This window comes from Mauremys reevesii, linkage group 8, assembly GCF_016161935.1.
Source record: "Mauremys reevesii isolate NIE-2019 linkage group 8, ASM1616193v1, whole genome shotgun sequence".
NCBI lineage: Eukaryota > Metazoa > Chordata > Testudines > Geoemydidae > Mauremys > Mauremys reevesii.
In genome coordinates, this window is record NC_052630.1 from 65,148,729 (window position 1) to 65,161,508 (window position 12,780).

The 12,780-nt window shown below is 36.9% G+C and overlaps 1 protein-coding gene across 2 annotated transcripts in view; it reads right to left on the reverse strand.

The window, feature by feature from the left end:
* DENND1B (DENN domain containing 1B) overlaps positions 1-12,780 on the reverse strand; it is a 253,203-nt gene that overhangs the window by 83,088 nt on the left and 157,335 nt on the right. For both annotated transcript variants that reach the window (XM_039484997.1, XM_039484996.1), the window contains one exon: positions 6,148-6,248. In XM_039484997.1, the coding sequence (XP_039340931.1) occupies positions 6,148-6,248 (101 nt within the window). The remainder of the gene's footprint in view (positions 1-6,147; positions 6,249-12,780) is intronic.

Sequence of the window (12,780 nt, forward strand, 5' to 3'; positions counted from 1 at the left end):
GAAGCAATCTGGGAACAATTAGTGATTTTCTTTGAGAACTGATGGAGGATGGGTGAAGTCCCAAAGGACTGGAGAAGGACAAACATAGTACCTATCTTTAAAATAGATTACAAGGAGAACCTGAGGACTTACCGACCATTTAGCCTATCTTTGATACCTGGAAAAATACTGGGTAGGCTGGTTAATTGGTGTAGGGTGGAGAGTTTTGGTTTTGTAGAACATTGGTCCCCCTTCTGTGCAGAGGGGCTGTATAGCTTGGATGGCATCCACCTCAGGAGAAGGAGGACCACTCTTCTTGGGGACAGGCTGACTAGAGTAGTCAGGACGGAGTTAAACTAATAGCGAAAGGGAAGGGTAAAAGATGGAAGATATGAGCACTCAGCACAAAATCGAGATGTTGAAAAAAAATTAATCAAGGAATTAAAAGACATAAAGAGAAAAAATTCCTGAATTGCCTACACACCAATGCCAGGAGTCTGGGTAACAAGCAAGAGGAATTGGAATTGCTCTAGTTTGTATTACTGAAACCTGGTGGGATGATTCATGTGAATGGAATGTTAAAAAAAATCAGTGGCTTTAACCTATTTAGGAAGGATCCAGTGTGGGCAAAAGAGGTGGGGGAGTGGCACTCTGTCAAAAATTGCAGTAAGTGTTTCTGAGTCACTGATAACTCAGAAGAAAATCATCTTGAATGTTTATGGATAAATGTCCTAACAGATAAAGCCCAAGATGGGGTATTAGTTGGTGTCTGTTGTACCACAACTAAATCACACTAGGGAACAGGATGACCACTTCCTTATACCTCTACCTATAATGTGTAGGCAAAAAACCTGTGTGATCATGGAGGACTTTAATTAAGTGACGTATTCTGGAGGTCTCACACAGTCAGTACTACAACATCCTTGGAATTTCTAAACATTACAGATCTCTATGTCCTAACTCAAAAAGTGTTGTAGCCAACACAGGGGAATTCTTTATTAGATCTTGTCCTAACAGATGAAGAGGAACCGATAAGAAAACTAAAAATTAGGTACATGACCTGATCACATTTATAATGTGCAAGCAAAAAAAAGTCCAGCCTAGTAATATCTATATACACTGTGACAGGGTCAGGCCAGATAGCTACAAGAGAGTGGTCGAAGGTAGATACATTAGCTCCAGCTTAAGCAGGTCCCTTTTCCCTGGGTAAGAGAACAGTGACTATTCCAGAACACTCAGGAACTTTCTAGAACTAATTAAGGCAGGCAGGCTAATTAGGACACCTGTAGCTAATTGGGAAGTTACTAGAATTAATTAAGGCTAATCAGGACGACCTGGTATAAAAAGGCTCTCACTCCAGTTAGTGAGGTGTGCGTAAGGAGCTGGGAGTAAGAGGATGTGCTTCTGGAGGACTGAGGAGTACAAGCATTAACAGATATCAGGAGGAAGGTCCTGTGGTGAAGACAAAGAAGGTGTTGGGAGGAGGCCATGGGGAAGTAGCTCAGGGAATTGTAGCTGTTGTGTAGCTGTTCCAGAAGGCACTCTAGACAGCTGCAGTCCACAGAGCCCTGGGCTGGAACCCGGGGTAGAGGGCGGGCCCAGGTTCCCCCCAAAACCTCCCAACTCCTGATCCAACACAGGAAGATCTCTGAGGCTAGCAAAATCCGCAAATAAGCACAGAACCCACCAAGGTAGAGGAGAAACTTTATCACAACACATAAACACATAGTTGGTACTTAAATAGGACCATTTGCACAAAGCTGAGAACAGTTACAAGACAAATCAGCTGTGAGGAAGAGTTTAATCAGAAAACTGTGAGCGATAATTGGGAATTAGTTAAGAATATCTTATTAGATGCCCCAAAAGCCACAAACCAGCTGTGCTGGTTAAAAAAAAAAACCTTGGTCAGAAGGGAATTGAAGGCAGCTATAAAATATATATTATTTAGAATGAAAGAAATGTAAAATAGCAGCAGTTGATAGTAATGAAAATAAATCAGAAGTTAGAAATTGTAGAAAATTGATAAGCACAAATCTATGGCTAGCAGAGCTAAGAACGATAAGGAGTTTTAAAAAAATATATTAGGAACAAAGAGAATCCTGACAATGCTATTGATCCATTACTAAATGGAAATGGTAGAATTATCAGAAATAATGCAGAAAAGGCAGAAATGTTCAAGAAATATTTCTGTTATGTATTTGGGTGGGGGAAAACAGATGACACAGTCTCTTCAGAAGGTACTGATACACTCTTTCAATTCTACTAGTATTAAACAAAAGCTACTAAATTTAGACATTTTTCAATACGCAGATCCAGGTAACTTGCATCCAAGAATCTTAAGAGCTAGCTGAGGAACACACTGGACTATTGATTTTTCAGTAAGTCTTGGAACAGTGGGAAATTTCCAGGAAACTGGAAGAAAGAAAATGGTTTGCCAATTTTTAAAAAGGATAAATGGGATGACCTGGGAATTTATGGCCTGTCAGTCTAACATCAATCCCAAGCAAGAGATACGGGACTTGATTAATAAATAATTAAAAGAGGGTAATGTAATTAATGTAAATCAAAATAGCTATCACATGACATTTTGATTAAAAAACTAGAATGATATAAAATTAACATGGCACACATTAAATGGATTAAAAACTGGCTAACTGAAAGGTTTCAGAACGTAATTGTAAACAGGGAATCGTCATTAAGCAGGTTTTTTTTCTAGTGGCGTCCAGCAGGGATAGGTTCTTGGGCCTACACTATTTGTCATTTTATCAATGACCTGGAAGACAACATACTATCATAATTAATAAAATTTTCAGATGATACAAACATTGGGGGAGTGGTAAATAATAAAGGGCACATGTCACTGATTCAGAGACAAATGCAAAGTACTACACTTAGGAAAGTAAAATCAAATGCATAACTATAAAATGGGGGAAAATTGGTAGTACCATTGAAAAGGATCTGGGGGTTATAGCGGATCACAAACTGAAAATGAGTGAACAGTGTGATGCAGTTGTGAAAAGGCTAATATCATTTGGGGTTTATTAATAGGAGTGTAATATGTAAGACCTGTGAGGTAACTGTCCTGCTTTACACGTCACTGGTGAGGCCTCAGCTGGAATAAAAACCTGATTATGAGAAAATGTTAAAAAAAACAGGATTTGTTTAGTCTTGAGAAAGGAAGACTGGAGGGGAGGGGGAATTTCATAAGAGTCTTCAAACATGTTAAGGGCTGTTATAAAGAGGACAGTGATCAATTGTTTTCCATGCCCATGCAGGATGGGACAAATAGTAATAGACTTAATCAGCAGGAAGGGAGATTTAGGTTAGAATTAGAAAAAAAACATTTCTTCGAACTCTAAGAATAATTAAGTACTGGAATAGGCTTCCAATGGAGGTTGTGGAGGTTTTTAGGAACAGGTTGGACAATTATTTGGACTCAGCCCAGGATGCTCTCTTGAGTTTCCTTCCAGCTCTATATTGTATGATTTCTATTGGGTCTCATGGGGTTACTCACATGTGTAAGTGTTTGCAAAATCAGGGCCTACTTCCTTTAAGTAGACTAAATAATCTTAGTTAGTTTGGGTTTTTTAACTATGATTTTAAAACAGCCAAACCTCTCTGGCACAAACAATTTCCATGGCAAGCTGCTAATACCTCAGTTTCTTGAATTGAGTTTCATGTTACAATGATGCTGTGACAATGTGACTAAGTCTATGGGAGACAGCATAATGAAGTCCAAGTGAAATAATATTGGAGCAATCTCTGGTTATGACATGACATATTGGGCCAAAAGGAAACAAAGACAATACTGTAAAAATACAAATAACATTTTTATGTCAAGACAATGGCAACATAATAACAATGCACATGAAAGCTTATTAAGGTCATTTTACTCATTCTGAAGTGGCAGCACCCATAGATTGCTCTCATTACATTTAGGCACTGAAATCATACAGTAGGGTCCTATATCTAACTAGTGTTCCTCAACACTCGGTCATGTTCTATGCCTATGGGGAAAATATTTACTTTGCTAATCAGAGCCAAGAACCTGGGGAAGGAGAAGTATTTCATGTAGCCCTTATTGTAATACTTCTATCTGCCTAAAAATAAAACAGCCCTGTAATAGAAGCCCTCAGATAGAGAAACATATATATGTAATAAGCTGAGCAAAAAAAGTTGAATTATAATTGCTGTGGTAATTTCCCCTATCATGCGGTTGCTTTTGTGATTTTTATGTCGCAACTTGAAAACTTTATAAACTTGTTTTCCTCTATAGTACTAAAGAAACAAAGAAAGAGAATATAAACAAGTCTTACAAGTTTAGAAACTTCTTGCTTCTTTAGTGAGTGAATCAAATGTTTGGATCATGCCATTAAGACCTAGAATCTCAACTATTAACATGACAATCAACTGTGCACAGGACTTGCCATTACAATGTCTGTGTATACTATCCACAGCTTAGTAGTGAGAAATAAAAGCCCTGTGGTACAAGATAAATATTGAAGGGTACCAGGTGAAGAAAAGGGTGAATTCAGGTTCAGAAATCTGCCTTCTTTCTGAGAAGAGCAAAGATGGATGATATTGAAGAAGAGTCAGGAGTTCTGATTCTAAGTTCAAGTGACATGAAAGCTAAAAGAACTGTGTCCAAGCTATACCCCTGTCTTGATGCATTTTCTCAAAGGCTAGAGAGAAAGCAAACAGGAATGAGTTTCTCCAAAAGAAATGTATCATTTGAAATGAAGGGCTTGGGTATGCTTTGAAGGGAAAAAAAGAGAAAAGATAACTTACTAATAAAATAAAGATACTACCATGGAGAGAAAAAACAACCCACACAAATCAACCATCTGCTTAAGAAGAGACCACCAAGAAGCCTTAAGCAAATAGATTTAGAACTTCTTTAGAAATCAAGATGATACCGATGGATTGAACAAAAGTCAATGAAACAAACACCAATACTCATAGGTTCTACAAAAAATCCAGCAACCTACCAAACGTTTCAACTGCGGGGGATACAGGAAACATTAACCAAAGACAGGAAAGAAGGCAGATATTGTTGTTAAGGCACTCAGGAGATCTGGGCTCTATTCCTGGCTCTTTCACACACTTCCCGTCTAACCTTGGGCAAGTTACTCTACATCTCTAGGCTGCAGTTCCATATCTGTAAAATGGGCATAATAATTCTTTTCCCCATTCTTTTCAGAATTGTCTATTTAAATTACATGCTCCTTGGGGCAGGGACTATCTCTTGCTATGTGTATGTACAGTGACTAGCCAAATGGAGCCTCTGTTTCAGTTGCATCACTAAGGACTATGATAATACAAATAAATGAATAATAAATCATTGGTATTCCTAGGTCTTAAAGCCCAAGCCTTTTTTGAACAGTCAATTACTTCTGAAAATACCCTGACAGTCCTACTAATTCATGGCCACCAAATATGTATAACTGGAGCCACTTTCTCTTGAACAATTGTGAGAAGTGGCCATAGAGGCCAAAAGCACAACTTTCAACTGTAACTTGACAAGAATACAAAGTCTTCCATGTGATCAGCACACTGCAGGTTGGGGCAATTCTTTAACAGCAGTATTTGTTGACAAAAAAATATCCTCTCCAAAGATTCTGAATACCCAAAAGCAGACTGTAAGCTTTTTGGGGCAGGAACTGGATGAGGTCCTGATGGTGACTGGGCTTCAAAAATGCTAATGGAATCCAAATATTAAATAATAATATAATATAATAATATTGCCCATTAATTTTTGCTCCTAAATCAAAACCCAAGAATCAGACTTTAGCTTACAATTCCAGTATTTTTTTAAAGTAAAACAGCTTTACATAAATGAAAACGATAAGATACTTATATTAAAATTACTGCATTCATTCTCTGTTTGGAAAATATACACAGCTTTTGTAAATATGCTTCCAAATGTTATATTGATAATACATAGTATTACAGTTTAAGGTCACAATACAGGAAAACACTTAGCCACATGCTTAAGTTCATCTTTGTTCCAGCTTAAGTGCCTTCCTGAATTGGGGCATGCATCATTATTAGTGTATTCATTCATACAATTTATTAATGTTTTCATGAGTTACCTAGATTGACAAAGCTAGGCATATTATAGCTACGTATCTCAGAATTAAACATAATATAATATATTAGCTATCTTACCAGCAGTAGTCCAGAAGGTGTGGAGGAAGCACTGGGATGTATATGTGTTGCCAATACATTGGATATAACAATGCAGCTGACCCATGAACACAAGCAGTTAACTGAAAATAAAAATATATACAAAGAATTGACAAGAAAATTTTTTTAACACAAAGTACAAAATTTAAAATGAAATGTTTATATTTTTAAAGTCTCAACTGCATGAAAAAATGTTTAAACGTAGCATTGTTAATATTATTTTCAACTGTTAAGATGTCATAGTTTAGGGCTAGAACAGACCACCAGATCATCTAGTCTGGCCTCCTGAATATCACAGGCCACCAACACCACCCAGCACCCACACACTAAACCCAAAAAACAACATTAGACCAAAGTATTATAGACCATCATAACCTCTGCACACAGACTCATAGACTTTAAGGCCAGAAGGGACCATCACGATCACCTAGTCTGATCTCCTGCATATTGCAGGCCACAGAATCTCACCCACCCACTACCACAGTAGGCCCTTAACCCCTGGCTGGGCTACTGACATCCTCCAACCTGGATTTAAAGACTTCAAGTGTACAAACATTTACAAAATGATAAACTGAAACAATTTGAAAAGGATGCCCCTAATAGTTATCCCTCCTAAGCCATCTTCCCTTAAAAAAAAAAAAAAGAGCAAACAGATGTCCTTGCATCATGCCTGCAAACTCAGATATGTCAGAGTAACATCAGAAATTAATCCTATACTTTTTTTATTTTGTTTTAAATCCCCATTAATAAGCCAAACAAAGGAGCTAAGAGCATAGCAAACCCGCTGCATGCCCCAAAACTGAAATAGTTTTCCAGCTAATAATTTAAAGAGCCAAATACCCAAACCTTCTGCCTTCCACAGACATCTTAGCAAACAAATAGTCTTTGTCTTTGGGAAAATGACGCAATTTCCTGCAAATCACCCTTGGTAATCTTGGATAAAAGACCTGAGCCACAAAAGAGAAGCTCTCTCTACTCCTGTAACTCAACACCACATCACGATCAACGGTGTCAAAGATAGAAGACAGACCGGGTATCATCATCATGGACATTTGGGACTCAAGTGAACTTACACAACATTCCATTCATCTGAGAAGGAGCATAAATAACTTTCAGACACTATTCCTGAGGGCTGAACTAAATTCTCCTTAGTCTTTTTCTGTCTTCATCTCTAAACAACTTTTGGAAAAAAAGAGTCCAGTAAATCAGGACACTTCAAATGATATGAGACCAGTTTTGTCACCTTTTCAAATAACCCCTCACAGAAAGTTCGTGATGAGAGACAGGACAGAAGTTGACAAGAGAAGGTTCTCTGACCAGTAGGTGAACAACTTCTGGTATGAGGCACCATGGTCTCCTGTAATGAGATGTTAGTCTCCACTAATATTGGTCCCAGCAGCCCAGTTTGTTTTACCATTCATGAGGTGCTATCTTGCAGGCTGTATGCCACAGATCCTTACCTGGAGGACCTACTTCTACACAGTATTGTGAATAAAACCATTTGAAACAACCAATAATTACTTTGCATTTGCTCTCCCATACTGGGCCCTCCTACCATGAAGACAGATAAACTGGACTGAATCTGGTTGATTTTATTCATAAAATAGGTGGGAAATTGCACAAAACGAGAAAATAGCAACACTGTTTCCAAACAGAGGTAGCCCAGATCCAGTACATGAGACATCACCAAGAACACAATCCTACTGATCTGAAGTTCTCAGATGGAGTAAAAGAAAGGAAGGGAGGGGGGAAGGAAACACCTTTCCTATGCATAGGATTTCGGAAACCCAGGCATATAATAAGACTCAAAATCTTATCTTTTTAGTTCCACTATTGGTGCTACAATTGCCTTCCCTGGTACTTGATTTGCCACAGATAATCCGATGGTGATCTATGATAATAGCACAGACAGAAGGAGGTTTAGAAGCCACCTTGTTTATGGAAGAAGACAAAAGATGGTTATAATGTCTTATTAGGTCATCGATAAAGTGACTATCCAATATTGACTTAATTAGTACTGGTCTTTATTAAGCATGCATTTCTACTGTAGCAAATGTAAGAGCTAAAAAAATGTGGATCCTGCTAGTACAGTGCTGAGATGTTATGGATTTTATAGGGGAAATCTCTTCATGGAACAAAGCAGCAATTAAAGTTTTAGCATCCTGGGTATCTTGGACAGTTATATTTGTTTATAAAAATTATAGAACAATTTTGCATATACATTTTTTATAATAAAAACGGAAAAAATAATTATAAGAGCATCTTGGCAGAACTCACAGACAATTACAATTTGTGCAGCACAGTTTGCTCATCACTCAGATTAATATAATACGATTAAATATGGAAAAAAAGAGGGTCTGAAAGCTCCTGAGGGATATCATTAGGGCAAATTGCCAAAGAATGAAACATGAGCCAGTCAGGAGAGTCTGGAAACTGCAATAATACCAAGGGACTTGAATGTTCGACAGTTGGAGCTTCAGTAATGTGTGAACTGCAGGTTACGGTATCAAGAGACTCTGTTCACTGACACATAGAATGTCACTATTGACCAACGAACTGCCCAAGCTTGACAGCTATACTACAGGAAGCCAAGTATATCATAATTCCATATTTAAACTGTTCATTTCAGATTAACATTTTGTTTCTTAGCTTTATGTCAAACAACTACATTGCCTTAATGCCAAAAACAGTACAATGTCCAATTTAATAATTATTGCTTTGTTACAAAGAGTTAATTATTCATTTATCTTTTGGCAAATGAACATCCTTCCTTTCTCTCTTGCACTCATTATTATTTGTTGGATTTATCTAGGATTGCTTTCCTTTACATTTTAAGTAATATTCTTGAAGCTGTACAACAAATTCAGTACTGTTTTCAAGTATTTTATACAAAATGGATGTGGATTCACAAATTAAAATATTTATATTATATTATATTTTGTATTTCAAGCCAAACTGTTCATATAAAAATATTGTTGCAGACATTTCAATCACAGACTGAAATAAAGCAAAGTGCTGGTTAGAAGATTCCCAAAATTTAGATAAAGATCTCTTTATCTAGTTAATGAAGTTGTGTTAATCAAGAGTCTAAAATTGTATATCTTATATTTACACATACATAAAAAACAGATAGATGCACACAAGCATTTCTATTTATAGTTATGCAAAAAATTGAAAAATGTGCATTATGTTTTGGTTTGCGCTCATTACCAAAGCAATCTAGGAAGCGAATAATTATATTGCACAAGATATTTAAAGTTCTATAACTGGTCTCTACTACTTTGCGATCCACGTTTTGGGCTGACATTCAGAAGATAAAAATGTTAAATTAATGCATAACATGACTTTACTCTGTTCTAGCAGTGAAAGTATGGACTTAACTGGTTTATTTATTTAACGACGTTCATTATATTTCTCCTTACGTTTTGTACTTAATACACTAAAAATGTATTGTTTAAACATTTCTATCTATTCCTTAAACAAGAGTTAGTGGATTTATAAACATACCACTGGTAGGTATATAAATATTTAGTGTGCATTCTAACTTCTAATGAAATTTGGTAATTTAAGCATATATGGGACAAAGATGCTTTTCATCTGAATGACACTGAATACTGCGTCAACTCTACATTACAACATTTGTGAAGTGATAACTGTGGCCATTGTGTATGAAAGAATTTTGCACTTTTATCTTGATATTTTATTGTGCTTTTGGTTTACCTTGTGATTTTACTTTTTCAAAAAATTACAAACTGTACTGTTATTTCCCAAAAGCATTAACCATCTAAATAACTGCACCTTAATATTTGTAGTATTGCCCCCGCTAGGTGCAGGAAAATATAGGGAATTCTGTAGCTATTGGGATAAAACTATCTTTAGCTTTAAATAACCAGATATTTAAGGAAAAATCGAAAAATATTAAAGGGACATTCTATACTTGATCATTTGACCTCTTATGAACTCGGCAGTTTATAAGTCCACCATTTCGTGCAGTGGGATTCAAGAGAAACCTCTGAAAGTCTTAGAGGGGAGTGGACACCTGACTCTAGGTTCCAGTGGTGACTGCTAAGGGAGCAATTAATTGGGTATTGAAGAGCTGTTGTTCATAGGACTGCAAGGAATGGTAATATATGACCACCAGAGTGCAGTATTTAGCACACTGTGGGGAGCTGAGTAAAGAAGGCATGGGGCAGAAAGTGGAGTCTGAATCCCTTGGTGCTGATGCAGAGAAAAGTGGTATAGGTAACAATGATTGTGGCTGAAACAAGTAGTGAACAGTGTGGTTTATGTGAGTCCCTGGCAGAATGCAGGATTGTTTTTGCTGTCTGGGGAGAAGAGTGCATTTAACTGGAGACTGCATCCAGACTGAATTCCATTTCTCCAGGGATTATTGAGAATTACAAAAGAGAGTGTGGTTCAGATATTTTTCAGGGCAGAAAACATCTTTAGTAAATTGTCTTGGAGTTGTCTTCAAGGTTGTGGCCAGTCCTACCCATCCTGTCAGTTGCTACTGGAGATTACATCAACTGCAAAATCTGATCAATTTCTGCATGTAGAACTGGTATTCCGTTCCCCTGCAAAAACTTGTGGCTTACATCCTTGTCTGGCAAAATTCCTTTTGTAACATAAGATGTTCTGATTGGCACATAATTCTATTGTTTTAAAGAAGATGGAGAAAGTTTGTTGCATGAACTTTGCTAGACCCGACTGTTTGGTATTTCTATACCAGTATTTGATTTTCTAGGTCTTGAAAGTGGTGGCAAAACAGCTATAAAACACCTGGACAGAAATGTTTGTTTGATAATTTTTTGTTTGTTTTCAGAGAGGGAGCTGAAATATGGTGCTGAGATAGCCTTTGTCAATCAAAAATAACATGATGGAAAAGGCCTGCCTTTGTTGGTATTATTATGGCTGTCAGAATCATTTGATACTGTCTGTCAATAGATTCTATTGCATTTTCAAGTATGACTGGGAATGTTTACATCTGTTTCCGGTGCTACCTGACAAGGGATTCTAGTCAGTATCATCAACATCAATCATAGGTGCTGGAACTAAGGGTGCAGGGGGTGCTGCAGCACTCCCTGACTTGAAGTAGTTTCCATTACATTTTAGTTCAATGGCACACAGCACCCCCACTATAAAAACTGTTCCAGCACCCCAGAAATCTTGTGTTGTGTTCCCATGAGATTAGTAATAACTCTAGTGCTCTTTAATTCTATCTGCTACTGCTTTGAAAAGTGTGTGGGAAGTAGGTGCTTACTGATAATACCAAGCTACATATGCTACTTTCTCCAGATACTTAGGGGATTTCGTTGTTTAAGAAATTTCTTTAGTGAAATTCATGACAAGATGGCACTAAATTAGCAGAGACTGAATCCCAACAAGATTGAAATTACGCTGAGCAAGTTGGGCAAGAAATACGAGGAGAGTTTCCTTACATCTTCCTATTTCAGATAGTCTCTTCAGAAGCCTGACAATGTTCAAAAACTGAGGCACCCTTGAAGAGCGACTGCTGTTAGATGGTGCTAGGTCAGATGTAGTTAAAGCAAGTTTGTTCTTTCCCTAAGAACATCAAAAGACTATAGCTTTCTTTCTCTCTTACACACAAGGACTTGACAATTCTGATATGTGCCTTTGGTACTCCAACGTTCAACCCTATCAATGAACCTTTACTATGAGCTTTCAAAATGACTGGTCAACTGCCTGCAGCTAGGGCAGTCTGAGGTAAAACAACTGTCTATGGTGTCAACAGAGAGGATTCTGCCTACCCATGGTTATACTTTGCAGTGGTTTCCTGCTTGGGTACAGACATGTTTCAGATTTTGATCTTAATATTTAAAGCTCATGGTGGACAAGAAGTATATTATTGAGGGTCTGGTGTTCTATATATCTTCTTGTCTTCTAAGATTCCATTATAACTGGGCATGGAACTGAATTTGGAACTGTTTTTAAAATCAGCTTAAACAAGTCTCCAGTTAAACTATTTTCTTATATGTTTTGTCAAGCCAGCGAGGATGGTATTAAACTTTATAAGAATCATGTTTTAAAATCATGTTTATAATATGCAACCAAATCATGTTCAAAATCAATTTAAACAGTTCCTAAACTCATTTCCTAGTCTAAAATGTTTATACTTATTGAAAAAATATCCACATATGATATAGGAGGCGTTGTAATCCAGTGGATAAAGCAGTGGACAGACTCAGGAGACTGGGTTCTATTTCTGGTGCTGGACAAGTCACTTTGCCTTTGTGCCTCAGTTTCCCCAATTGTAAAATGAAAATGATTATACTTAATTCCTTTGTAAAGTGTTTTAATACCTACAGATGAAAAGAACTATATAAAAGCTAGATATTAATTAATTTACTATTATTAAGAAGGTGAGTATGGCTGCAAGAGAAGTATATAATTTATAAAATGTTTCCAGTCCTGCTTGTATCATCATCTTTTTTGGAATGATTCAATAAAATAATATGGCTTTAAAAGGTCATTTGTCAATTCCAGACTGTGAAATGCATGAGTCTTTATATGCCATAAAGGAACATATCCTTAAAACAAACCAACAAACAAAACTTGACTACACTTTCAGAAGTTTGTATGATCTGTACACAGTGG